The 27,897-nt window shown below is 35.5% G+C and overlaps 1 protein-coding gene across 8 annotated transcripts; it reads left to right on the top strand.

The window, feature by feature from the left end:
- The first annotated feature begins 16 nt into the window (after positions 1-16).
- On the top strand, positions 17-27,897 carry LOC125670163 (rabankyrin-5-like). Of its 8 annotated transcripts, none has more exons than XM_056140850.1 (26): positions 17-42; positions 319-508; positions 2,385-2,506; positions 3,202-3,337; positions 5,626-5,749; positions 6,126-6,275; positions 8,070-8,081; positions 9,469-9,634; positions 10,592-10,796; positions 10,939-11,068; positions 13,255-13,360; positions 14,735-14,832; positions 16,256-16,475; positions 17,750-18,002; positions 18,655-18,823; positions 19,750-19,868; positions 20,189-20,251; positions 20,987-21,080; positions 21,193-21,393; positions 21,960-22,136; positions 23,307-23,454; positions 23,555-23,645; positions 24,662-24,786; positions 25,093-25,239; positions 25,396-25,486; positions 25,762-27,897. In XM_056140850.1, exons 1-26 carry the CDS (start codon positions 33-35, stop codon positions 25,892-25,894), a joined length of 3,480 nt encoding a protein of 1,159 aa, XP_055996825.1. In that variant the 5' UTR covers positions 17-32; the 3' UTR covers positions 25,895-27,897. The 8 variants fall into 8 exon arrangements, 7 of the variants coding, with proteins under 7 accessions (XP_055996825.1, XP_055996821.1, XP_055996827.1 ...); XM_056140846.1 differs by having other exon boundaries at positions 24,662-24,882; XM_056140852.1 differs by lacking the exon at positions 8,070-8,081.

Genomic DNA, 27,897 nt, shown 5'->3' with positions numbered 1-27,897 from the left:
CGGTGAAGTCACATGATCACATCCCAAACAAAATGGCGGAAGGTATTTGTTGGTTGAGATGGAATGGGAGGGGAGAGTTAAGGATTGGGATAATTTACCGACATAAAACATAAACAACAAAATAATTTTAGCTATGGAAGTTATAAAAGTTCATATTTATTTGCAACGACAGCGTGGAAGTCGAGATTTGCTTGTAGTGTTTGTAGTTCGAATTTCCTATGGGGAAAATACAGATTGTCGATAGATGTAAAGTATCAAATGAATATTATTGATATCATTGATCAATCATGATGTGTTTAAAATTTTCTGTTTATTTAGGGGAGGTGGCAAAGCTACAGAATCACCTCAGCCTGCTGAGAGAGGAGTATGTCAAGCTCCAAAACCGCCTGGCGGAGGTTGAGAAAAAATACCAGATAGCTGTAGCCGCCTCAGGCCAGGAAGGGGATGATAACTTTGTAGCGAGGCTACTGAAAACTGTGTCAGACCTGTTTGATAAAGAACTTTACAGGTAATTCTTCTTCCTACCTCAGTACACAGGGCCTCTGTTGGAGGCAGAGCATGCAGATGTTGATAGATCAAGTGCAGGTTAACTGAGAAATTGTGACGTGTATGTGTAAGGAATCTACAGATGCACACTGTTGTTTTTTCTTTTTTCTTTTTTTTCATTGAAGATGATTTGTACACACAGTAAGACTGGACATAATGAGAGTAAACGATTTGTAGATGTTTAGAATTACTAACATTGAACAGGTTGAAAATGACACTAATGTTGAAAGAATTAAAGGTTGAAATGAATATGTAGTTGTAAAGTCTGTACGGACCTGGGTAGCTTAGTGGTTGGAGCACCTGACTAGTGATGCAGGGGTCTTGGGTTCGATTCCCAGTCAAGCTTAAATTTTTTACTTTCCAATATTACATTTTGTGCTATTGACCACGATTGGACTTCAGGTGAAAAGAATCTGGATTGTGTGTCTTCAAGGATGAAGACAATTTAAAGGGTAGGAAAATGTAGTAGTTAGGGGTATATGGACTGTCATGGATTTCGACCTGGGTAGCTCAGTGGTTAAAGCAACTGACTAGTAATGCAGGAGTCCCGAGTTCGATTCCTAGTCCAGCCATAATTTTCTCCTTTCCTATATTACAAAATCATATGTACAACATTGTGGCACTTTGCTTCTCTCATACTTTAACAAATTATATGATACTGTGTACTTACTTACTTAGTCCTCTTCGTGCTGGTTTGCACATAAGGCTTCCACTAGAGACCTCCAGTATGCTCTGTCTTGAGACCAAGTCTTTATTTGTTATTATATGATAATGTGTAAATGAAATTTGATTTTAAACAATATTTTATTATGTATAAAACATAAATGGATTGGACAACAGGCATTGCCTATGTAAGCCCTCTCCCATCTTCACTAACCAAAAGTGATGCTCCACGGTTTTCTCTTTTCAATAGAAAAGAGAAACACCATAGAGCATCAGCCTTGGTTAGCGAAGATGGTCCTCTCCCAGGATCCCTGCATTACTAGTCAGTGTTCTAACCACTCTCTGGTCTTAAGCCTCCATCACACTTGGACCACAGGTACACAGTCATGATGAATATGGCCAAGCGTAATTTTACTCTCATCTGAAAAGATGACCACCCCACTGACCACAAACTGACCACCTTCATTTTCACAACATCACTGCAATCTCCTTTTATGATTTACAGTTGTAATAACTTTTTATCTATTAATCCAATATCATACTTTTAAAAAAAATGCTAGATGATCGACCCACTGACCACAAACTGACCACCTTCATTTTCACATCACTGCAATCTCCTTTTATGATTTACAGTTTTAATAACTTTTTTTAATCCAATTTCATACTTTTTTAAAAAAAAAAAAAAATGCTACATGATCGACCTACTGACCACAAACTGACCACCTTCATTTTCACATCACTGCAATCTAACTTTTTCTCTATCAATCCAATATGATCATACTTTTAAAAAAAATGCTTAAGGAGGTATGCTACACCAGAGAAATTTGATGTGGATGAAAAGTGGAGGATATGTACAACAATATTTTGAAGTTGAAAATTTTCAAATTTACTTTATTTTGTCAAAAAATACAATTTTAGTAGAAAGTAATCTGGAAAAAAATTAAAACCCCTGCTGGACTCGAACCTGCGACCTACAGTTCAGCAGACGGTATTCCAACCTACTGAGCTACTCGGCTAAGTATTGAAATTGAAAAGGAAAAGTCAAATATTTCTGATATCGATTTTTTCATCCATGTTTTTACAGGAAGTCAACCGTTATGACGATGTAGAGTACTACCTTAATCATTATTATGGCAGAATTGACTGAACAGTAATGAGTTTTTGTTGATTTTCAGTGATTTGATCATTAGGCTGGAGGGATCCAGGAATTTGAGAGGCCACCGTTTTGTTTTGGCAGCTAGAAGTGATTGCTGGGGTGTGGATGACCTTTCACAGGTTACGACCCTTGACCTCTCGGGTAAGTACAGTGTATCTGATAATTAATAATATCAGGAGCTGGCAAAATCTTATTGCTGGAAAAATCAATTGTGGTCGAACATGAAATTTTTTCTTAATTTTACTTTATTTGAAGTGAAATTAGGCATTGTCTGTGTTTTATCAGCATGTAAAATCATAGGAGGGTATGATATTAACCTTTGTTTGTCATCCTGTGAATATTGATAAGGGTTGTTTAACTGATATTAGTGTGCCCATATAACATGATCTACAGGACTAGTGCTTGGTTTGAATTTACACATCCTAAATCCAATCAACCATTCTAAAACATACTTTTGAATTGTACGACTGGTTGGATGATTTCAATAAATTCTTGTGTGTGTGGCTCAGTGGTCTGTAGAAATAGAGAGACAATGGAGAGGTCATCAGTTCAATGTCCCGACTGGTCACTTGATACAGTATTTTCTATTGTGGTTGGATAATGGACATTTTGTTTTAGTCCCTGAGATATAACTGGGTTCTCGTTGAGTAGAGGGTTTACTTAGTTTAGCACCAGAGACATCAAGTATAAACTCTACAATCACATTAGATGTAAAGCGTATGAACTGAACAGATATCAATTTGCTTATGAAAGACCAACTTTAAGTTTAATGTAAAAGAAGGATAAAATTTCCTGCAGAAGCAGTTAATTACTATTGTTTTCTTGATTCTAAACAGACATAAAGTATGAGGTTTCGTATGCCTTGATGAGATGGGCGTACACAGACAGCATAGACATAAAAACGGACGAGATTTTCCTGTTAGAACTCCTGCGGACAGCCACTCGCTTCAAGTTAAAAGTTTTACAGGAAAGGTACAGTCGTGTAGCTTTATAAGATATTTACTTTGTTTGTTTATTCAGGTAATAGCACATTATAAATATATGTGATTATATAAAGGTATCAATTACAATGATCACATTTTAAAACTATGATATAGCATTAAGCTGATACATGAAAATAAGCATACACCTGGTGACTCTCGATGGTTCAAACTTTGATCTCTCGAAGTTCTCGGTCTCTCGAAGTGAAATCATGGTCCTGATTTTTTTCTCTATATAACAAAGCAAATTTACTATCTATCTATCTCCAACGTTCGATCTCTCGAAGTGAAGTTGGGTCCCGTAAAACACATTTCATTGTTTTTCACTGTCGATGTCTCGAAGTGGTGGTAGCGTATACCCACCATTACCCAAGCGTTTAATAATTTCCGCTTGGGTCTTACCTGGATTTTGTTGAGTGCTGGAGAGGTAATTAAGTGTTTACATAGTTGAAACATCACTGGTGCTTCTTTGTGGAGGTGACCCACTTCAGTATATAATTGGCTAATTGGTCAGTTTACACCTTTCACTGGGGTTTTGTGTAGTGATGATTAAAATTATATATAATCCGACTATGAATAAAATATATAATTTGTTTTGACCTGACAATGAAAGAGTAAGTTTTATACATGATTTAGAGATCTACAGACTGTTAAATTTCTCGAGTTTGTTTTCTGTGTAAAGTTACTCTAAAACATCGTTTTACTCATTCGTTAGAATTTTTGCTTTGGGTAAAGCGATATAACGTTGTGCTGTGTTTAGTTTGCGATGGTAAATCTTCACTGGAACTTGGTTTAGCATAATTAAAGAACAAATAAATACATAAACTTTGAAATGTTTTTATTAATGCAAAATAAGGCTTTTTATTTTGATATAAACTTAACTACCTGACGAATATGAAGTAAAACATGTCAAAACGATATCATATGATCTTGTTGGTAAACATTTCCGGTTACTTTAAAAACTGAACCAAACTGACGGACCTTCAATTTCCGAATTTCGATCTCTCAAACTCTCGATTTCTCGAATTCTTATCAAGGTCCCTTGAACTTTGAGTTATCGAGAGTCAATTGTATTTGAGTTAACGACACTTGATACAAACTTTTTGAAAAAAATTATGAAAAATAAAGTATGTTTTTTTAATTAGAATTATTACAATTTCCACTTGAAATGTAATTTATTCCCATGATTTCTCTATTTCCAATGGGATCCTGTACTAAAGGAAACTAGGATTCAACTTTTTTTTTGACCATGAAAGATTTGGTTTATATTGATTGATTAATTTTTATATGCCCATCATTAGACGGGACGTATTATGTTATGGCGCTGTCCATGCATCTATCTGGCTGGCTGGCTCTCTGTCCATCTTACCGTCCATTCGTCCAAGGTCATGTTTTCTGGACTTTTTTAGCAATTGGTTGTCATCCGCCATCCTGCGTTAACAATTGGACATTTTTTACTTCTCCATAACTACCTTTCCAATTCTTTTCAAAGAACTTGATTCACAAACCCCAAAATATGGCCCTTAAAATATATAAGAATAAAATTAAATGTTGAATAGAAGTATTGGTGTCTTGAATACATATCAGAATCCAGGGTTTAAAAAAGCATGTCAGATTTTTAAAATAGGAGCACAACTAAAGTTGTATACATAAAATTTAGTCACAAGCTTCCTCTTGGAGGAAGACAAGTGCAGTTAGCATTTCAGCTGGATTGGTGCACTATGACCTTCTTTAGGGGTAGAAGTAGGTCATATAGTTTTCCAGATTTTTTTTCAGTATGGTCACAGGTATTGCTCTGAAATTTTGTCACAACCTCCCTCTCAGAGAAATACATAATCAGTTCAAATTTCAAACATTTCAACTTAATTGGTGCACCATGACCTACTTTAGGGCTAAAAGTAGATCAAATGGTTTCCTGGACCTTTTTTCATCATAGATACAGATATTGCATTGACATTTTGTTACAATCTCCCTCCAAGAGAAATACATAATCAGTTCACATGTCAGATGGATTAATTGTTGCACCATGACCTACTTTAAGGCTTTTCTATTCAGAATGTGTGTGGTATCAATTCAGAGTGCATAATATGCTTCCAGGTTGAATTTCACTCTCCGACGGGCGTATGTTGTACCTTTTGCGGTATACTCTTGTTTGTTAATGTATAGTTTACATTCAATTAACATATAATTGATCAATGATTGATAAATATTTTATTAATGCTTGATTTGTATTTGGTTAATGTTTGATTAATATTCTTAATGCTTTGTGTGTTTAAACAGGTGTGAAAATGGATTGATGTCTTTTGTGAACATGAAGAACTGCATTAGGTTTTACCAAACAGCTGAGGAAATTCAGGCTGAACTTTTAAAGAATCACTGCTCAGAGCTTATTTCAAATCACTGGGTGGGTACACTGAGTGAGACAGTCATGAAGGGTTTCTCTCATTGAACCAATCAGTGTAGAGTATTTACAAAATCAACCAGTAGACACTCAGATGCTAATTAGCTATATTTATCATGATAATCATGAATGCCTGAAATTTTAGGGAAAGTCCATGAATATTGTTCACTGGTCAACAAATTAAGATAGGTGACTATGGTCTCTTAATGATTGATAAAATATTGTCATGAAAGATTCTATGGAGTTAATTGCATTATTAATATTTTATGCATTAGTAAATGACAATAATTCAATAATAGATGAATAAAGCAAGACGTGATTCTATAAAAAGAGAGTTGGACGTCGCCGGGTACACACTTACTACCCGATGTCTTTACAGAATGATTTCACCAGTGAGGACTTTGAACACATGCCAGCCCCCCTACTGTACCAGATGTTCAAGACAAAGTCAGAGTACCCCCTCCACACCGCCATCAGGACCAGGCGAGAGGATGTCGTCTTTCTGTACTTGATCGAGTTTGATGCCCAGGTATCTCATCATTACATCTTATTGTACTAGGGCAGCACATAGAATCAGCCTCACCACTCAAAGCTGTTTTTTAGCTCTTCTGAGCCGAAGGCTCAAAGAGCTAATCATATGGCCATACATGTATGTCTGGCGTGCGGTGTGCGTCAACTTTTTGGGAAAAGGGCTATATCTCAAGAACCCCTTAGCCAATTTTTGTCAAATTTGTCACAGGGTATCCTTGGCCCAAGGGCTTTCATTTGTACTAAAACTAGGGTTGTGACCCTTTAACAAGGGGAGATAATTAGGAAAATGCAAACAAAAGTAGTGGTTGCTAAAAAATCTTCTTCTCAAGAACCAATGGGCAAATTATTACCAAACTTATGCATAAGGATGAGGATAGGTTGTAGATAAAAAATTGTTCAAGGCATCATCCTGGGGCAAAGGGTATGGTCTCAAGGTCATTTCAAAGTTGACCTTAAATTTTGTTAAAACTTTGATATTTTGCTTAGTATAAGGACTAGGATCATCAAATTTTGTCAGTTGATGCATCTTAGGACCTAATATCATGTTGTCTCAAAAGTAGGTCATGGTGACCTACTTTTTGAATTTCGCAGGTAATTATTATTAAATGGATTTTGATGCATATCTTGGACACTTTTGAGCCTATGATCATCAAAAGTTGTCAGTTGATGGATCATGGGACCTTGAAGTGCGTCATGCAAAAAGTATGTCACCATGACCTACTTTCTGAATTTTATGGCTAATCATTTATGAATACATTTTAGGTTGTTATTTCAGATACCGAGAGGTTTAAAATCATCAAACCTTGAAAGTTGATGCGTCTAAAGGCCTCGAAACATATTTATTTTAAAAAAGTAGGTCACAGTGACCTACATTTTGAATTTTGCAGACATTCAAATTTCACATTTTCAATTTTAGATGCATATTTTGGACACTATGAAAGCTAGGATCATCAAACTTTGTCAGTTGATGCATGTTGAGTCTTCTTATTTGTTGACCAAAAAATAGGTCACCGTGACCTACTTTTGGAATTTGACGGCTATATTTTAATATTTCAAATGCTATTTGACTTACAATCATCAAACTTTGTCAGTTGATGGGTCTTGAGTCTTCAGAGTGTGTCGACCAAAAAGTAGGTCACTGTGACCTACTTTTCGAATTTGACGTTTATATCTGAATATTTCAGATACTATTTGACTTCAGTTATCAAACTTTGTCAATTGATGCATCTTGAGTCTTTGGATTTTGAATGCCTAATCTAATAGTGTACTTTATGATATCCCCTTCATACACTATCATGTGATAGGTCTTTAAAACCTTGTTAATTGATGAATCTTGGTTAGTGAGAATTTTTGCCTCTTCTACAATGTATCAGAAGAGTGATTCTAGGCCCATGGGCCTCTTGTTTAATTTTGAAAAGTTTTTTTCTTCTGCTTCTTTCTCTGAAATTGTTGTGGCTGATCTATACTTTGTTTACATCTTTTCAGAAATTTAACATTTAATGATATTAAATACTAATGCTAAAAGTTTTCAAATAACAAATTTAAAACAAATAGTCATGTGCACTAAAAACTGAATCTGATGCAGAGAGTGTTCTGTTAATGCGTTCTGCAGCCTCTACCTAGTAATATGATTTGTTGTTGATCTAATGCAGAGAGGATCCTGTTGGTGCATTCTGCAATCTCTGCATATTATGATTTGTTGTTGCTGCATGTGTTTTACAAAGCACATAATGTAAATACTGTACAGTGTAGAAATCCTTTGATTAACACTTTCATGATTATACAATCTCAGCTCCGAGGGAAGGTAAGGAATGCCCTTCTATTTATAGAATTCCATGGTTACTGGACCATTTTCTCCAACTATTACTGACCATTCTATTAACAGGAGACATGCATGCATAGCTGCATGGAAGTATTTTTTGGAAATTATCACATGTTAACATGTTCTGTTGTATATTGACTCAGATATAACCACACAGTGTGTATCAATGTCATGTTTCCACACAGGTTTCACCTAATCTAAAAGTTTCACTTTCATGATATTCTGTTATTTCTGTAGAAACTCTTTGTCATGCCATTCAAGATCAAAGATGGCCGGAATTGGGGGTGGGGGAAATAGTTTTCAATAGTACGTCTTTATGACTTTCTGTTCACAATTCTAATCCTGGTCATAACTTTTCAAACTATACAAGATTGAAGTTAATGAACTGAAAGATCAAGGTCAAAACGTACTGATGAAGGTCAACATTATGAGCTAGTGACGGTCAACATCATTTATTAATGTTCTACTGTAGGTCAACATCATCATTTATTGATGTGCTAGTATAAAGTACATGGTTTTCTAATGGATTCTAGCTTGTGTTGCAACCTTTTAGCTCGATTATTAGAGCACTGCACCATTGTGCCACAGGTCCTGAGTTCAATCCCCAGTGAAGTACTATCTTTGTTACATTATTAAAATCAAATTTGCCACAATTAAACTTGGTCATGTCTAGGGACATAGTATTTCACAAGGACATCTTGTTTTTACATGTATATGAAACACAGCTTTCTTTACTTATCAATTTACTGAATCAGTATATGGGCTGTTGATTGGTTTATCACATGTACGCTTGTTGTTATGGAAACCTCAATGTGTGTCCAGGTTACATGTATGATGTATTACAAATACAGTAAAGCTCGGTTATAGCGAACCTTCAGGGCCAGCGAAAAACAGTTCATTATAACCTAACTTCATTATATCCAATAATTTTTTTATTATTTTCCTCACATAGGGGAATATCACTTTGCAACAAGTGTGAATTCATTGTAAGCATGAATTTGTTATATGCTTGAATTTGTTATAAGCGTGTTTTACTGTAACAATAAACACATAGTCAATGTTAAACCGTGATATGCTCATTTATTGACCACTAATAGAAACCAATGTAGTACACTATATTCAACATTCAGTTGCTTTTTTCATCATGATATGCTTAAATTCAGTTGATTTTAAGTTGATTTTCTGCATTGTTCTTTATTTCATTGGACTTATCTGTCATAAGCATGGAATTATGTTGAATTTTTTGGACTTATCTATCATAAGCATGAAATTATGTTGAATTTTTGTTTTTGTTTTTAAATTTTTATGTATTTTGATACACTGGTCTACCCTCGGGGATACTGTGATAATCCAGGCCTTTTCTTTGTAGTTGGTGGACAAATTAAATGAGGTGGATAACAGGGGTGATCTGCCCTTGGACCTGGCCTTGAGCAGTCGACAGGAGAGTATTGCCATGACACTTGTGAACCATAAAGTAGATGTCAATCGTCGAGATAATGCAGGAAAATGTCTACTCCACAAAGCCATTAAAAGAGGTTTGATAATAATATAATTCATCAGCGGCCATTAAGCAACTTAAGCAGTTGAAAACAGAATTTTCTCAGAAGTGCTATGATATAGCAGTGTGCTGTCATTAAGTTCTGATATAACAGTGTGCTGTCATTAAGTTCTGATATAGCAGTGTGCAGTCATTAAGTTCTGATATAGCAGTGTGCAGTCATTAAGTTCAGATATAGCGATGTGCTGTCATTAAGTTCTGATGTAGCAGTGTGCTGTCATTAAGTTCTGATATAACAGTGTGCTGTCATTAAGTTCTGATATAACAGTGTGCTGTCATTAAGTTCTGATATAGCAGTGTGCAGTCATTAAGTTCTGATATAGCGATGTGCTGTCATTAAGTTCTGATGTAGCAGTGTGCTGTCAGTAAGTTTGTTTTGCCTAAATGAAATGCAAATTTTAAAAAGCTTGTTGAAATGTGAAATGTATTCACAGTGTAGTTTTGTAAACAGGTGATGAGTTTTGTTGTATATACAGATGAGTGTTGTATGTACAGTTGAGTTTTGTTGTATCTACAGTTGAGTTTTGTTGTATATACAGATGAGTTTTGTTGTATCTACAGATGAGTTTTGTTGTATCTATAGATGAGTTTTGTTGTATCTACAGATGAGTTTTGTTGTATGTACAGATGAGTTTTGTTGTATCTACAGATGAGTTTTGTTGTATCTATAGATGAGTTTTGTTGTATGTACAGTTGAGTTTTGTTGTATCTACAGATGAGTTTTGTTGTATCTACAGATGAGTTTTGTTGTATCTATAGATGAGTTTTGTTGTATATACAGATGAGTGTTGTTGTATATACAGATGAGTTTTGTTGTATGTACAGATGAGTTTTGTTGTATCTATAGATGAGTTTTGTTGTATATACAGATGAGTTTTGTTGTATCTACAGATGAGTTTTTTGTATCTACAGATGAGTTTTGTTGTATATACAGGTGACGAGTTTTCAGCTGCTTTCCTGATCGAGCACCATGCAGATGTAAATCTCACAACCTATCTAGACAAGGAAAGCTCTTTCCACATGGTAGCTAATTTTAACCCTGAGGTCACAGGGTCAGAGGTCATGTCAGGGATGGCTCGACTGGCTCAGAAAATGATTGACCACGATGCTGACCCAAACTTACAAGATGCTGCAGGAAGGTTAGTGTGGTATATTTTTCATATGATGCATACAAACATCTTGTGTTGTATGAAAACTAAAACCTGATGTCTGAATACTGCACATTTAATGCTCTCCTGAATGCTCTGTCTTTTATATCCTCCAGACTGCTCTATCTTTCAGTTCCCCTCTTCACTGTGCTGTGTCCTGTAAGAATGAGCCAGTTTTAAGGATCCTACTGGATTGTGGAAGGGTAAACTTTGAACTGAAGAATTCTGATGGCCATACTCCAATCTGGCTGGCTCTGCAGCAGGTATGCCAATACTTTAGTCTCATTTGTTAGTTTTGATCATTTTGATGTTTAAGAGTAGTTTTACAATAATTTAAGTTACATGTAACTTGTTTCCCACCCATAAGTGGTGAAATTCAATTGCCTAGTTTCTGAAATATTTATTTTTCTCAAGTCCACAAAACAATGTTATATTTATTTATGTGTGTCTATTGCATGGCATGTATTTCAGGTGAAACAAATTTTCTTTTAATGCTGCCTTGTGGATGGTTCTTTATGGAATCAGTTACCCTGTAAATAATGTTTTAATTGTAAGGACATCATTTTGTGAGACTAGTCATTCATGAAAATTTAGTCTTTGTGAATATACTCTTACATGTAGAAGACTTAAACAACAAATACTGATTCACGAAAGTTATGTCTCGTGAATATATACATTGTATCCTCTCATCATAAATAAGATATGAAATAAAAGTGATTTACATTTCACAGAAGGTGCCATTTGACAAATTACTAAAAACTGCAGCCCATTTGACTCAGTTCAACTGAAAATGAAGTGAGGGCATTTAGAAACACCACATACAGTTTTATTGTAGCGATCATTTTTTGCTGGCACATTCTAATCTGGCATACATGGTGTATAGGTTGGCTGACATGCAAAATATATTTTCATGTCACACATAGGGCAAGTTTGACTAGCATATTCTGGGAACCTTTAATCTGGCATATATTGGGCGGTTGACTAACGTGCAAAGTATATTTTCACACTTTATGCTGAGTAGTGTAGATGACACTTATATTTTCACAATCGTCTTGTAAGTACATGTATGCATTGAGACTACACACAGGCATCAAACAAAGCACACATGCATGATCTCGCAGACACCGGTTTAACGGGTCTTACAGGGATGAAGAATGTCTGATTTGTCCTTTTGCTGACTTTCTCAGTTCAGTTAAGGCTTCCCGAGAACAATTGTAGTCCTGTATATAAATGTACCTCAGTGCACTTCGCACCATATGACATCACAATAAAAACGATGTCACGACGTACAAGTTCTTACAGTTGTATCGCGGGGAAAATGTCATAACAGTATTTCGTTATTTATTACCGTTATCAAGCAATAAGCAGTATACATGAAAAATTTTCTTGTCAAATGCTTATCATATAATCATATATTATTTCTTTTTCATATCAAATCACTCTGCATTTATCATATTTAGTTCGCACGAAGGTGATGTTCATTTTATATTGTTACCTTGAAATCGCCCCTACATATTCTCCTGATTCGGGTTAGCACTGCATTTAATTTACATAATTATTGCGAGCAGCTGCAGTAAATGTAAAAGTGCAGCGATGTACAGTGTATGGTGGTGCTTGATATTTATATATTCATATTCTTATTACATTGATATCAAAAAAGTTTTGAGAGCAACTTCTGACACAAAAAGAATAATCTCTTGCATACTCTTGAAAATGAAGAAATATGCAGCATTAGATGCATTTTAAACTTCCTTCCTTCTATCGGAGAACTTGCTCCCAAAACTTTTCAGTTAATGTAAAGGAGGCTCTGTTTTTCAATATTAAAAGGGTCGGCCTGCATGTAACCGATATCGTTGCACTTTTGTAATTATCACAATAATTTTTGTTGGTTCTAAATATATAATGTCACGTGATAGTATCGCGATGTTAAACACATGCCTCGATGAAAATATATGGAAACCTACTGGGTATCGGTTTAAACGTCGTTTCGTTCTCGGATATTTTCCATTAAATATTTTCCATACAAAACACGAAAGGCCATTTTATGCATCTGTTTTACTTCATTTTTGTATGGGACGCCTTAATTCAATTGAGTTGTTACAGGGATGAAGAATGTCCGATTTGTCCTTCTGTTGACTTTGTTACAGGGATGAAGAGTGTCTGATTTGTCCTTCTGCTGACTTTGTTACAGGGATGAAGAGTGTCCGATTTGTCCTTCTTCTGACTTTGTTACAGGGATGAAGAATGTCCGATTTGTCCTTCTGCTGACTTTGTTACAGGGATGAAGAATGTCCGATTTGTCCTTCTGTTGACTTTGTTACAGGGATGAAGATTGTCCGATTTGTCCTTCTGTTGACTTTGTTACAGGGATGAAGAATGTCCGATTTGTCCTTCTGTTGACTTTGTTACTCGTGCACTTCATTTTATTTGTTACAATTTCTGTTTCCAGGGAGAAGAGCTAGGAGGATCAGTGGAGAAAGTTTATGGTCCTTCTAGTTTTGCAGCTCAGCTGATCGCAAAAGGGGCTTCCCCAGACGCAGTGGAACCGGAGTCAGGTACACCCAGAAATGTCTATACACACCCAGAAATGTCTATACACAACCAGAAATGTCTATACACACCCAGAAATGTCTATACACACCCAGAAATGTCTATACACACCCAGAAATGTCTATACACACCCAGAAAAGTCTATACACCCAGAAATGTCTATGCACACCCAGAAAAGTCTATACACCCAGAAATGTCTATATACACACAGAAATGTCTATATACACACAGAAATGTCTATACGCACCCAGAAATGACTATACACACCCAGAAATGTCTATACACACCCAGAACCATCTATATACACCCAGAAATGTGTATACACACACAGAAATGTCTATATACACACAGAAATGTCTATATACACCCAGAAATGTCTATACACACACAGAAATGTCTATACACACACAGAAATGTCTATATACACCCAGAAATGACTATACACACCCAGAAATGTCTATATACACCCAGAAATGTCTATACACACACAGAAATGTCTATATACACCCAGAAATGTGTATACACATCCAGAAATGGCTATACACACCCAGAAATGTCTATATACACCCAGAAATGTCTATACACACACAGAAATGTCTACACTCAGAAATGTCTATATACACCCAGAAATGTCTATACACACACAGAAATGTCTATATACACCCAGAAATGTGTATACACATCCAGAAATGGCTATACACACCCAGAAATGTCTATACACACCCAGAAATGTCTATATACACCCAGAAATGTCTATACACACACAGAAATGTCTACACTCAGAAATGTCTATACACACCCAGAAATGTCTACACACACACAGAAATGTCTACACTCAGAAATGTCTATACACACCCAGAAATGTCTATACACACCCAAAAATGTCTATATACACCTAGAAATGTCTATATACACACAGAAATGTCTATACACACAGAAATGTCTATATACACCCAGAAATGTCTATAAACACTTAGAAATATATGTACTGTCTTTGCTTCAGTGTTAGTTGAAGATTTTCTTCTTTTAAACAATCACATACTTTTGGTTGGTTGGTTGTATATTGTTTAACATTTCGCTTGAGAATCTATCACTCATATGGAGAAATCACCATTGCTGGTGAAGGGCTGCCATAGTTAGGTCTATTATCGGTGCATACAGCCTTTGAGCAAGGAGGGATCTTTATCGTGCCACACCTGCTGTGATACGGGGCGTCAAGTTTCTGCTGTCCCCCTCCAAAGGACCACCCCTTGTAGTCACCTCTCATGATAAAAAGGGGTACTGAGGACCTACTTTAACCCGGATCCCCATGGGGCTATATACTTTTGGAAGTAATGTGTGATGTATGAAATTACTGTATATGATTTGTTTTTTTGCAGGTGACAGTCTGTTACATTTATGTGCCCAATGTGGGAACTCGAGAGCAGGAATATTTTTAGCAAAACATGCAGCAAAAGTGAATCTCACAAATAGTAAGGTAATGTGTAAATGCTTGATTAGCAGTTTGGCCAAAATAAAAATATTGTTTGTTTCCCCTCGCCCGACCGAGTTTGAGAAAGTCCTACCGACACTAAAGTTTTTATTCTGTCATTCTGATGAAGGTTTTTTTTATTTCTCGAAAATTTCAAGGTACAGATTAGTATTTCATAATGACCGAAAGTTTCTGTGTCTTCGTTGGTTTCAATTTAGAATTAAAAAAATGTGAATAGAGGTGGTCCTACTGGTCTGCTAGATCAACATGGAGAAATGTCGTCTACACGAGGAGTGAGGAGACATGTCTCGAGACTTTGGGGCATCAGGGTGTGCACATGTTCCTCAGTAGGGGAAAGTGTGGATAATTCAGACAGATGTGATAATTCAGACAGTCAATAAGAAAGCATTACATCTATGTTTCTATCGTTATTTATTCTCAATTCAACCCTATTTCTGAACTTTATATATTTACAAATGGGAAAACACCTAATTTTATGCATATGTTTAACTCAGCTCTGATTGGTTTATTTAAATACATGACCTTCACTAACATTGCTGTAAAAGATGCCAGCATCCATTTTGTTTGATTGGCAAAATCAAGTCCTGTTGAAACCTAGTTTTCTGGTAAAAGTTACCAATATGATTTAAAAAATTATATAAAAATCAAAATCACTACAAAATATACATTAACATAACGTGCAAAAATGAAAGCATAAACTGCCTGTGAACCACAAAATAAAAGACAGCAACCAGATTTACAAACTGTCAGAAGTTATAACACCCATGTGTCCGAAATAGCAACACCATTGTCCATAGTTACAACATTCGACCTGACTTTATCTAAGTGGTAATATGTGGCATAAATAGCAGGAAAAAATCTTATGAAACCCGAGTGTTCATCGAATCAAACATTATACATGTACTATGTCTATGTTCAGTACATAATGAGCATTTCCGAAATGCATGGGGTACTGTCCAAAATATTAACACCTTCCTCTAATTGCCAAGTCAAAGCAGAACTTTATGGAAGAACCAACTTCACAAGTTTGACAAGGAAACATGGAATGATGTGCTTCATGGCATTTGGTATCAGGCTGATAATGGTTGTGGGAATTTCATACAAAAAAAAAACCTCCTCTAAAATTTAGAGTCGGGAAAGGGGAAACACACATATTTTTAAACATGGCCTGAATCATAGGAACTGATGAAAGGTCTCACTGTTTAGAGGTACGTAGGACCCGAGGGAATGCTGGGTTTATTTTTATTATTCTGAAGGAAAATCAAAGTGTATTTATCATTATGATTTCAAAATTTCCAGATATACATTCACTGCAAATTGCAATCAATATTTCAGACTTCTTATGTACTGTAATTGGAATAAAATGTGCATGATTGTATAATGTATTTTCATGTGATATTCATTTCAGGGAGAAATTCCGTTACATTTAGCCTGTTTGAAGGGACTTACTGAACTTGTTGACGTATTACTAGACAGGGGAGCTAACCCTAACTCACAAACTCACTCTCCCTCTATTGGTCATCTTGGTTTGGAAGAGGAGACAACTCCTGTGTCACAACAAACACCGCTTCACCTTGCTCTCGTGAACAGTCACTCCAGTATTGTGGAGCTCTTTCTTCAACACAAAAGTATAACACAACGTTTATTAGCTTTTTTTAAAGTGGATTGCTTTTGAGAGGGAGATTAATTTTATTTGAACATTTAGGAGGAATAACACACATCAGATAAATCTGATATAGATAGAAAGTGGAGGATATGTGCAATAATATTCTGAAATTGAAAACTTTCAAAGAAGCAGGTACAGTTTCTACGGTCATCTGGCCCAGAAAATGGATGATTACAGTAACAGTCCCAAAATCTGGCATTCAAATAAGGAATGTATAAGCTAACCCAAAATACGTTTAATTTGAACCCAAAATTGCTTTGTGTTATACGACAGGAGTGTGACGTTGGCATAAAATTGCAAAAATGCCAAAATCAATGAAAAAATTCATAAATTCAGGGGGTTTTCCTTTCATACAGCCCATGCGTCAAGCAAATTTGTATTCAAATACATTATTCATCTTCTGTTGACGCATAATATATTAATTTCATTTTGCTCGACAGATGGGCACACCTTTTCCTATGCAATAATCTGGATGAAATTTAACAGTAATCAAGCTCTTTTTGATAAGGCTACCAAATAAGCAACAACTTTGATTTAATTTGAGATAGTATACTTGACATATATTTAACTTACTTAAAACACAGATTAAGCTTTATTCAAGACACATTTAAAACAGAAATTTTGGGCCTTTTTATGTACACAATCGTACCTTTTTCTTTACCTCATTTAGTGAAAAAATGCTGTTTGAGTAGAAAGTAATCTTTAGGGGGGGGGGGGGGGGGGGGGGCGATAAAACCACCCTGCTAGACTCGAATACATGAACTACAGATAAGCATTCAACACATTAACCCACCAAGTTACCCTGCTACTGTAAAGGGGGAAATATTCACTTGGGTTTTATACTCGCAATTATATTAACGATCACAAATATAAAACCATCGCAAAGTGCTTTTTAAAGTATTTGTAAGTAAACATGAACTATTCGAAAGGTTTTCTCCGTGAAATTTAAATTATTGTGAAATACTGAATGATAATACTCCCAAAATTTTTGCCCCTTAAAATTAAAGCCCTTTACAGTAGGTAATTAGATTTAAAAGGAATTTTACATATATTGCTAATATTTATATTTTCATTCAAGTTTCAAAAGGAAGGTCAGCCATTATGACGATGTATTATTCCTCCTTAAGATTCATTAATAATTGTATTTCACTTTCAATAAATTTCGAAAGGAAGGTCAGCCATTATTATACCTCCTTAAGATTTAATCATATTTCCCTTTTAATGAATTTTTAACAGTCAAGGCTGCTCATTGTGAGGATTCCCTTAAGATTTTACCAAACTTCAACATCAAAGATTCCGAGGGTCAGACTGTGCTGGGTTTGGCTCTCTGGTCAGGACTCCATAATGAGGCTGATCGTCTGCTGGGAGCAGGTGCCAACATCAATGAGAAAAATGCAGAGGGCATGACACTTCTACATCAAGCCATAGAAAAACAGGACACCAAAAGTGCATTGTTTTTGATAGAACACCAAGCTGACCTTACAATCAAGTATGTATATATATATATATATACCAAAAGCATTATTTACTCTGAGAACTTGTAGCATTTACATGTGTTATTTAAGGTGACTCACTACACCTTGAAAGAATTAATGAAATCAGCACAAAAATTAATCAATTAAGAAAGATATGATAATTAGCAATACATTTTGTATAAAGTGCATAAATCAAAAAGGCAGAAAATATGCATTTTTTTTTTTTTTTTTTTTTTTTTTTTTTTTGAGAAAAAAAAAACCCACATGATTTTCAAATATTTCTTTCAATGAATATGAACAAAAGACTCGGCTGAATTTGAAGTTGGGATCTGTGGGTCATTAACCTGGTACTTCATCCACTGACCTACGATGATAGACAAACAAATTAACCAATACAAAATATTTCACAGAACATTGAAATTGCCATCTTGTGATTTAGTGTCAGAAAAAGTAGAAATCTTGATGTAATGAGCTACCTTAATGTGTTTATACATGTATTTGAGAAAGTGTCTTCAATGAAAATTTGTCTGAATATGTGACACCATACAAATACAGAGAGTATTGATTAAATGTACTTTAGGGGCTAAGTACCTTTTGACAGGAGAAAGCTAGATTATTGGTAACATTAATTACAAGAATCAGTGATGAGAGCTTGTCTGTTAACAGAACTAATGAATTCGAGACCCCGCTACAACACGCCATCAGGCGCCACCTGCCGGTAGTGGTAGACATTCTCAGCAAAAAGGGAGCTAACTTAAATATCAAAAACAAGGAAGGGGACTGCCCTCTGTGGCAGGCCTTAGACTCGGGGCAAGAGGATGTTGCTCAAGTTCTGGTGAGTGATTGTAAACGTTTGGTAACTAAATCAAGGCAGCCATTAACTTTACTGTGCTAGTGTTTCATCTCATCAGAATTTTAATTATTTCTGTGTCTTGAGAATGATTTCCTTACAACTTGCTGCTATTTTATATGTATTTTAAAGTGATCTTTACGCGAACTGATCTTTAACTGAAATGGTCTTTTCAGTGCTTTTAGAAATTGCGATTTAGGCATATTTGTTGACAAACATCAGTGTTTGAAATTGGTTTTAAACTTGGTATAGACCACGAGTCTATGCCAAAACAAGATGACATAGACATCATCGAATTGGCATAGACTGCAACATTGAAAAGAAATATCACAAAAAACATTTTCATTTACTTCTAATGTACTTAGAAAGCATATTTTCTTTCCATTTCCATAACAATATCCTCCTTTCCTCATAACATTTATCAGACATCGACTGACCATGTAACTTGTAAGGTCCTTTGGGATAACTTTAATGCTTTAAATCTGAAAAATCGGCATAGACAATTTGGTCTATCTCAATTACAATTCGCATAGACCTGTGTCATTTGACATAGTATCGGTCTATGGTTAATTTCAAACACTGAAACATAGTTTATTTACATGACAGTTTGCTTCATCTCGTTTCCTCTTAAAATAAGAGAGTAAAGTTCTACTGGTAGATTTCCTAGTTGTCAACGTTTTGCTTTGGCAAGGTTTTACAGGTTAAGCATGGCTGTGATGTAAATCTTTCTCTTTTGAGTTTTTGACTTACATTCTGATATTCATGAGACAGGTTAAGCATTACTATGATGTAGATTTCTGTCTCTAGTATTCTTGACTTATTCCTGATATTCATGGGACAGGTTAAGCATGGCTGTGATGTAGATCTCTTTACTTAGTGTTCTTGACTTATTCCTGATATTCATGGGACAGGTTAAGCATGGCTGTGATGTAGATCTTTGGTCCGAGGGTCCAGGGAAATGTCAGCAGACTCTACTTCACAGATCTATTGATGAGAACAATGAGTCCATTGCCTGCTTTCTCATCAAAAAGTAAGAGATGTTTCAACAATTTTATAGATCATAACCTGTCATTGAAAATTTGTTGTTACAGTTTTAGACAATATGAAATGTTAATTCTGAATTGAATATGCAAAACCTGTGTAACTATTTTATTGAATGCTTTATGCATGGATGTATGTTAACAGAATGATTGGAATGAATTTCTTGCAAACTAGTTAATAATTATGTTGTTAATAAGATGTTTTTTCTTTATTTTGGCTGTATTCTGACATGGTGATTAAAAAATTAATACCTCAGAATGTTTTTGTTTAAAAAAGAAGACATTGAAATGATCTAGTTTTTCATTCCAGTGGCTGTGACAAGAACAGTCCTCGCAGACCAGGGTTAAATGGAGAGGGAGAGGATGAAGCAAGGTGGAGATTTCTAACCTTTGTTTTTAGTGATGTTTTGATTGACCTTTAAATGCAAGGAACATTGGATATATCATGAGCATTTGGATACTTACTTGATATCAATGGGTATTGTTAACCATCAGAGGAAAGAAATAGAAAATCCACATGTTTTTGAAAACATAGATATACTGTAATCACTTAATAAGTTCCCCATAGTCTCTGAATAAATTCCCCGTAGTTGCTGGTTAAGTTTCTTGTAATCACTGAATAACATTCCTGCAAACACTTAATAAGTTTCCAGTAATCACTGAGTAAGTTTCCAGTAATCACTGAATAAGTTTCCAGTAATCACTGATTAAATTTCCCGTAATCACTGATTAAATTCCCTGTAATCACTGATTAAGTTTCCTGTAATTACATAATGTAAAATCTGACGAAGGCCAAAAAAATTAATCTTTAGTTTCTCAGGCCAAAATTTCATATAGAATCACCAAATGAATATTATTTTTGTACACTTAGTTTAAATCACTGCATTGTCTTTGAACACTAGTTTTTATAAAATGTTATCCATAAAATAATTATTTGACTAGAAATGAACTTTTGATTTTGTATAAAATGGTTGAAAAAGAATTTTAGTTATTCCCCTCTTCAGTTTGTCCATAATTTTTTTAACGAATTGTAATGCAGAGTGCCTGAGAAACTGAAGATTAATATTTCTTGGCCTAATGTAGTGTTTACTTATGATATTGTCCACAGGGACGGATGCTCCCCGCTCCACCTGGCGTGTACCTGGGGTTTGGAACTTGTGGTCCAATGCCTGATGGAACATAATGCCAATGTCAATACCAAGGTATAGTGACTGTATACCAGGGCAATCACAGAGTCCCAAAGGGCAGATAATGTATTTCTGGCATACGTCTTGTTGAGTACATTTTCCCTGATCTCTTTTGGTAATTTTGTAGGATGCTGAAGGGAAGACTCCAATTCACATAGCAATTGAGAACCAGCATGCTGTGATTATCTCCCTTCTCCTGGCCCATCCGGGCCTAGACCTGACCATCAGGGATAGACCAGGGTTAACTCCATTTGCTGCTGCTATGACAACCAAAAATAATAAAGCTGCCCAGGCTATCCTGAACCGAGAACCTAATGCTGCAGAGCAGGTAATCACACAGACAAAGGCAATGACTATAAATAGATCACACAGACAAAGGCAATGACTATAAATAGATCACACAGACAAAATTCCTTATGAATGCAATGTCTCTAAATATATTATTCAGATTGGGAATTCTTTATGAATGCAATGTTTATAAATAGATCACAGATTGGGAATTCCTTTTGAATGCAATGTCTATAAATAGATCACATTGGGGATTCCTTATGAATGCAATGTCTCGTAGAACAGTTTCATGTAAGCACATAAATACGCATTATCTCACAAGGGCTAGATTATAAACCATAGTGACTTTTCAACATTTAGGGATAAATGTCAAAAATAAAGACATGTAGCCTTTTTATCAATGAATTAATCTCTGCATGATTTTCATAGAGAAAGTTTGTATCTCTCATTAGGTCCTGTGAACCAGCTTTAATTCTCATGTTAGAAATATGCGCAACACATTATATGAGTTCCTTTTATTTTGAATGTTATTTGTTATTGCCATTATTAGAGCTTAAATAACGCAAGGTATTAGTCATTTTAGGACATGGCCTACATTACTTACAGGTGGATAACAAAGGTTACAACTTCCTTCACACGGCCATACAGAAAAGTGACATTGAGAGTGTGTTGTTCCTAATGAGTGTCCAGGCCAATGTCAACTCGCCGACTCAGGACTCAAAGAAACTGATGCCCCTCCACCTAGCAGTCATGGCTGGCTCGGAAATGATCGTCAGGAACTTGGTAAGTTTTGTAACAAATTGTCGGCATTTACCAGGTTCATTTAACTTTCCAACTGTAGATTTTATACCTGAGCATTAATATGAAAGTATGTTTAACAACATCTTCGTTAGCTAAAGGTTTTCGGTCCACAACGCCCAGGGAGCGGAGTGGACCAAAAACCCTTGGCTAGTAAAGATGGTTTAACAATCAGCTCTTTTATATAGATTTGCCTATTTTTTTATACACCTATCTTTCAACAGGACATATTATGTTATGGCATTGTCTGTCTGTCTGTCTGTACATCCATTTCTGGACCATAACTTATGTTTGCTTTAGAGAAATAAAGTCAGACTCTGTGGAAATGTGCCTTGTGGGTAAGTTGATGTGTGATGACCTTAATCCAAGATCACACCTCCAAGGTCGCAGTGTACTGTGACGAACTGTTTTTGTCCAGCTCACCATCTTTACATGCTTTGCTGCAATAAGTGTATGAGAAGTTGATGTATCATGACTACGACTCAATGTCATGTGTGCATGTTCAAGGTCAAAACTTACCTAATCAAAAGCATCCTTTAATATGTATCCAGAATGTAATTCTACCTGCATAAATAGCTTCAGTTTTGCATGATAGTAACATTTGTTATGAAAAAGGGATGTATGATCATAATCTTGAACCGAGGTCATACAATACTTCCAAGGTCAAGGTCACTATCGGCATCAGCAAAAGTGTTTCTATTCTTAAATTATGGTTGTTTTTATGGAATTGCATGATTGCAATATTTGATACATTGAACTTTTGATGGTGCCAAGATGCCTTAAGATTAGCCCTCTTTTATATTATACTTTATACAAACAGTCATTCTCAACATTTGACGTAAGTTTACAGTAGGAAATGGCAGTCGAACCTAGAAATCAGATAAACCTGAACTACTGATACGTAATGACAGACGTGTTGTGTATGATTTGCAGTACTTTTGTTTTCTATGGAATTTTGACTTGTAGCTGCTGGCTGGTGTTGTGTATGATTTGCAGTACTCTTGTTTTCTATGGAATTTTGACTTGTAGCTGCTGGCTGGTGTTATGTATGATTTGCAGTACTCTTGTGTACAATGGAATTTTGACTTGTAGCTGCTGGCTGATGTTACGTTTGATTTGCAATATTCTTGTTTACAATGGAATTTTGACTTGTAGCTGCTGGCTGGTGCAGATGTAAATGCCAGAACTAGACAAGAAGAGACGTCGCTACATTTAGCCGCAGAGAAAGACCAGGCCACGATCTGCTCAATCCTACTTGGTAATAAAGTTGATTATGATGCCGTGGAAGAAAATCATAGAAATGGTAAGTTTACTATTAAATGTGTCTCTCACACCACAGTTTCATCATGGCCATAAATAAATTGATCGGGGATAGTGTATGTTATGTTGGTGTTATTTTATAGCTCTGCATGTGGCAACACAGTACAGCAACATCAACACAGTGAGAGTGTTACTGACAGAATCTCGGATCAACGCGGAGGCCGTGAATGCAAAGTAAGGAACTAGTTTTAAGGTCATAGGATACCCCAGATTTCAGATGCATCAACTGAAGTAGGATTTTGCTGTGTTTACATGGAATTTTCTATTATTTATCAAACAACAATGTAAATCAATCATTAATACATAAAATACACTTATAAAAAGACATTTTCAAGGTTTTTAATTTTTATGGCCCGGAGATCGGGAGGAATATTGTTTTTGTCCTGTCTGTCATTCTGTAATTCTGTCATTCTGTCTGAAACTTTAACCTTGCTAATAACTTTTAAACAGTAAGTGCTAGAGCTTTGATATTTCACATGAGTATTCCTTTTGACAAAACCTTTCCGTTGGTACTAAACCTTTTGACCTTGACATTTGACCTACTTTTGAAATTTTTTACATTGGTCATAACTTCTAAATGGTAAATATCAGAGCTTTCATATTGCACATGAGCATTTCTTGTGACAAGATTTTTCTAATGGCACCAAGATATTTGTCTTTGTGACCTTGGCCATCTTCGGAATTGGCCATTATCGGGGGTATTTGTGTTTCACAAACACATCTTGTTGGGTGATGTTTTTCCATATAATTTTCAAATAAAGATTTGGGAATAATGCAAAACTAACTAATGGTGGTTTCTTTTAAAAGAAAATTGTGATAAATATGGGTTTATAGCAACATCTAAACATGTAAAAATAGTTTTACAAATTCTATGACAAAATATTTAGGGTATCCATAAGTCAAAAGGGGGAAGGGGAGGGGGGGGGGGGGTCGACCTTTGTGGGATTTGAACTTGTGATCTAGAGATCACTTATCTCATTCACTTATCTATTCAGATAGGGAACTTAATTTTGAAAAGGACAAAGAATATATAATTAATACTCATTTATGCATCTGTGTTTGGGAAGGAAGTCAACCTTTACAATGATATTTTTTTCCAGAGGTACATGTGACTAACTGCACGTCATTCCAAGTAAATCTTCCTATCAACATTTCTATAAATAACTAGAGGAATTCTGATTGGATTTCAGGGGGCAGACACCACTCCATAACCTAGGGCATTATGGGAAAGAAAATGCAGCAGCTATGTTTGAACTTTTTCGGGAAACCATGCCTGATTACCCACTAGACATTCCAGACTCAGAGGGAAATTCTGGTAAACAAGAGCTTTGTTTTGATTGGTCCAAACATTGGTGCATAATAGTTACGATCGTGTGTCATACAGATGAAAATAAAGCACCTTTGATATCATGTTGGTAGTTCAGTGCACAACACTCCATATTTGATTTCTATCTACATAATGAACTTGTCCTTGCTATACTGTGTTGGTCTTTGTGATTTCAGTCCTGCTACTGGCGTACATGATAAATATGCCTATACTGTGTTGGTCTTTGTGATTTCAGTCCTGCTACTGGCGTACATGATAAACATGCCTATACTGTGTTGGTCTTTGTGATTTCAGTCCTGCTACTGGCGTACATGAACGGGAATGGGAACCTCTGTCGTAGCCTGGTGAGGGCCGGGGCCAGACTAGGAACGATGAACAAACAGGGCCTCAGCATCTTCAATGCTCCAGTAGCTACCAAACAACTCTTGTTCAAATTACTAGGTAATGGAATGGTGTGTTTCAAATTACTAGGTAATGGAATGGTGTGTTTCAAATTACTAAGTAATGGAATGGTGTGGTTCCTTTATTTGAGAAGCAGAAGTAGTATTGGCAAACAGAAATGGATTTTTATATCAACTGAGTTTTCCATTTCTTTAGATATGTTATCTTCTGAGCCTCCTTGGTCGGAAGGAGAAATCTGTCTGGAATGTGGGGTCAAATTTGGAATCAAAACTAGGAAGCATCATTGGTAAGTATCAAATGTACATCGCAGTTTTTCCGCAATTATATAGGAATCCCGAGCTTGTCCTTATTTATATCAGGTTAGTGTTTCCAATCTAATGATGCTTTCTGACATGACATAGAGTTTAATTGTGTTTTCTGACATGACAGAGTTTAATGATGTTTTTTGACGGAGTTTAATGATGTTTTCTGACATGCCGTAGAGTTTAATGCAGTTTTTTTGACAGAGTTTAATGATGTTTTCTGACATGCCGTAGAATTTAATGTTTTCTGTCCTTTCAGCCGGCACTGTGGGCGATTGCTGTGTTCTAAATGTTCTTCTAAAGACATGCCTATCATTAAGTACAACCTACCCAAGCCAGTGCGGGTGTGTGAAATGTGCTTTGACGTGCTCAGCCTTGGAGGAACGTTTTAATCACCGCTTTAATTAGATTTTCTAATTGGTATATATTTCAGCTTACTGATAGACATTGTACTGTAGCTTTTGACAGTCGCCTGATGAAATAAACCCCTCCTGCTTTTGAGAACGTTATTGTACGTTGCGACATTATTTGGCATTGATCAGTAAGATTGTTGTTTGATAGGTCCAACGCTTGTTCCACATTTTGTCTTTCTTTTGACACAAGACATTGTGATTTTTTTTCTGTCTTCCGTCTATTTCAACACCAGTTACAAAGGGGTAATTAAAATGTACGGGGGACAGTATTTGTGGATGTTCCGAATTTTACTGGTTTATGGGGAAATTATTTCAAGGATATGATATACATGTATGTTCATTGAAATATTATATGAATTATTACATTTTATAAATTGTGTCATTTATTGAAATTAAAGTTCACAGAATAAAGAAATTTCCCCACCCTTCCTTATAAGGTACAATGACTTTGATATTGGGTACTGTTTAAATGTACCGTGGGGAAATGATGTCACGCTCTACTTTAAAACCGGTTAGTTGTTTGAAATGACAAATATTGTTGTCGTACTATACAATAGTATTGATCTAGCGCCATGTCGTATTTCTACCATATACTGCTAAACTAACAACAGGACTTGGCCGGACCTGCACAAACTGTGACGGCCAGATAAATCTTTACACTACTTACCCTCCTATCAATAGAAGTGGTTACAGTAGCAACTGGCTAATCTGGGTGTAGTGCAGACTGAAGTGTTGTGTAAACCGTACACATTAGTTCCAAACTGTGAATTTAATCTTTAATAGAAAATACTCTGTATGCTGGATGTTGTCTAATCCAAAGATTTTTATAATTTCAAGCATGTCCAGATTAGACAAGTTTCACTGTAATAATTAGAGAAGTTGGACTGTAATAATTGGGGTTAGATGAATTTATGTGAGATAAGTATACTCATTACTTTATGTGAGATGAGTTTATACTTTTGAATTTGTCATATGAGTATACTCTTAAATCTATGTGAGATGAGTTTACTTATGACTATATGTAAGATGAGTATACTCGAAGTTATTTGAGATGAGTAAACTCTTGAACTTATGTGAGATGAGTTTAGCATGAATAATCATAAATTTATGTCTGATGAGTATACTCATGAATATGTGCAAGATTTGTACTATAGAAGTACAATGTACTTGATTTAATTGCTAGCTTCCAATATGTCCTGCTGAACAAACGTAAAAGTTAGAGTTATGAAATTCCAGTGATAGAGATTGGGGGGGGGGGGGGGGGGGGGGGGTACCACACAATTTATTGTTTGTAGTGTCTTATCACATAGGATGTGCCATGCAATGATTAATCTTTTTATTTACTGTTCAATATTAGAGAACCACTGTAGATATATATTTTACATAATGAATAATTTACATAATGAATAATTTACATAATGAATAATTGCACTAGAAAGGACTACTAGAGTATAGGTATTATACAAATATTTGTGAATTTAATTGACCTAGTGAAATTGATCACTTTTAAAACTGTACAGGGTTAGTACATGCTTAATTAACGAGTTTACCACTGTACAGGGTTAGTACATGCTTAATTAACGAGTTTACCACTTGTGTTCAGAGGGTACATCTATGATTTATTAAAAGTAAAAAAAAAAATTGGGAGAATGTTTTCAAATGTAAATGTTACATGTAAATTATGCTGCATGTAGATTTGAATTGTACATGTGGTATATTTCTAATAATTCTGAAATGCATGTACAATGCTTTATTGTGGTGTAGACTGAACGAGGAACAGTGTTTCACGTACGTTTTGCACGAATGAATAAAAATTGCATAGGAAATTTTCACAGAATTGCCATTCTGTTCAGTGGTGATCAATAAATGAACAAAGTGGTACTAGGTGCAATACAATGAACAAACTGGATGTTGTTTATTTATTTACAGGTTATTGTTATTGTGTTATATTCATGTATGCATTAAATGTCATGATACTCTTA

The sequence above is a fragment of the Ostrea edulis genome, chromosome 1 (assembly GCF_947568905.1).
Source record: "Ostrea edulis chromosome 1, xbOstEdul1.1, whole genome shotgun sequence".
In the NCBI taxonomy this organism is placed as follows: domain Eukaryota; kingdom Metazoa; phylum Mollusca; class Bivalvia; order Ostreida; family Ostreidae; genus Ostrea; species Ostrea edulis.
This window is presented reverse-complemented; position numbering and strand designations above follow the sequence as displayed.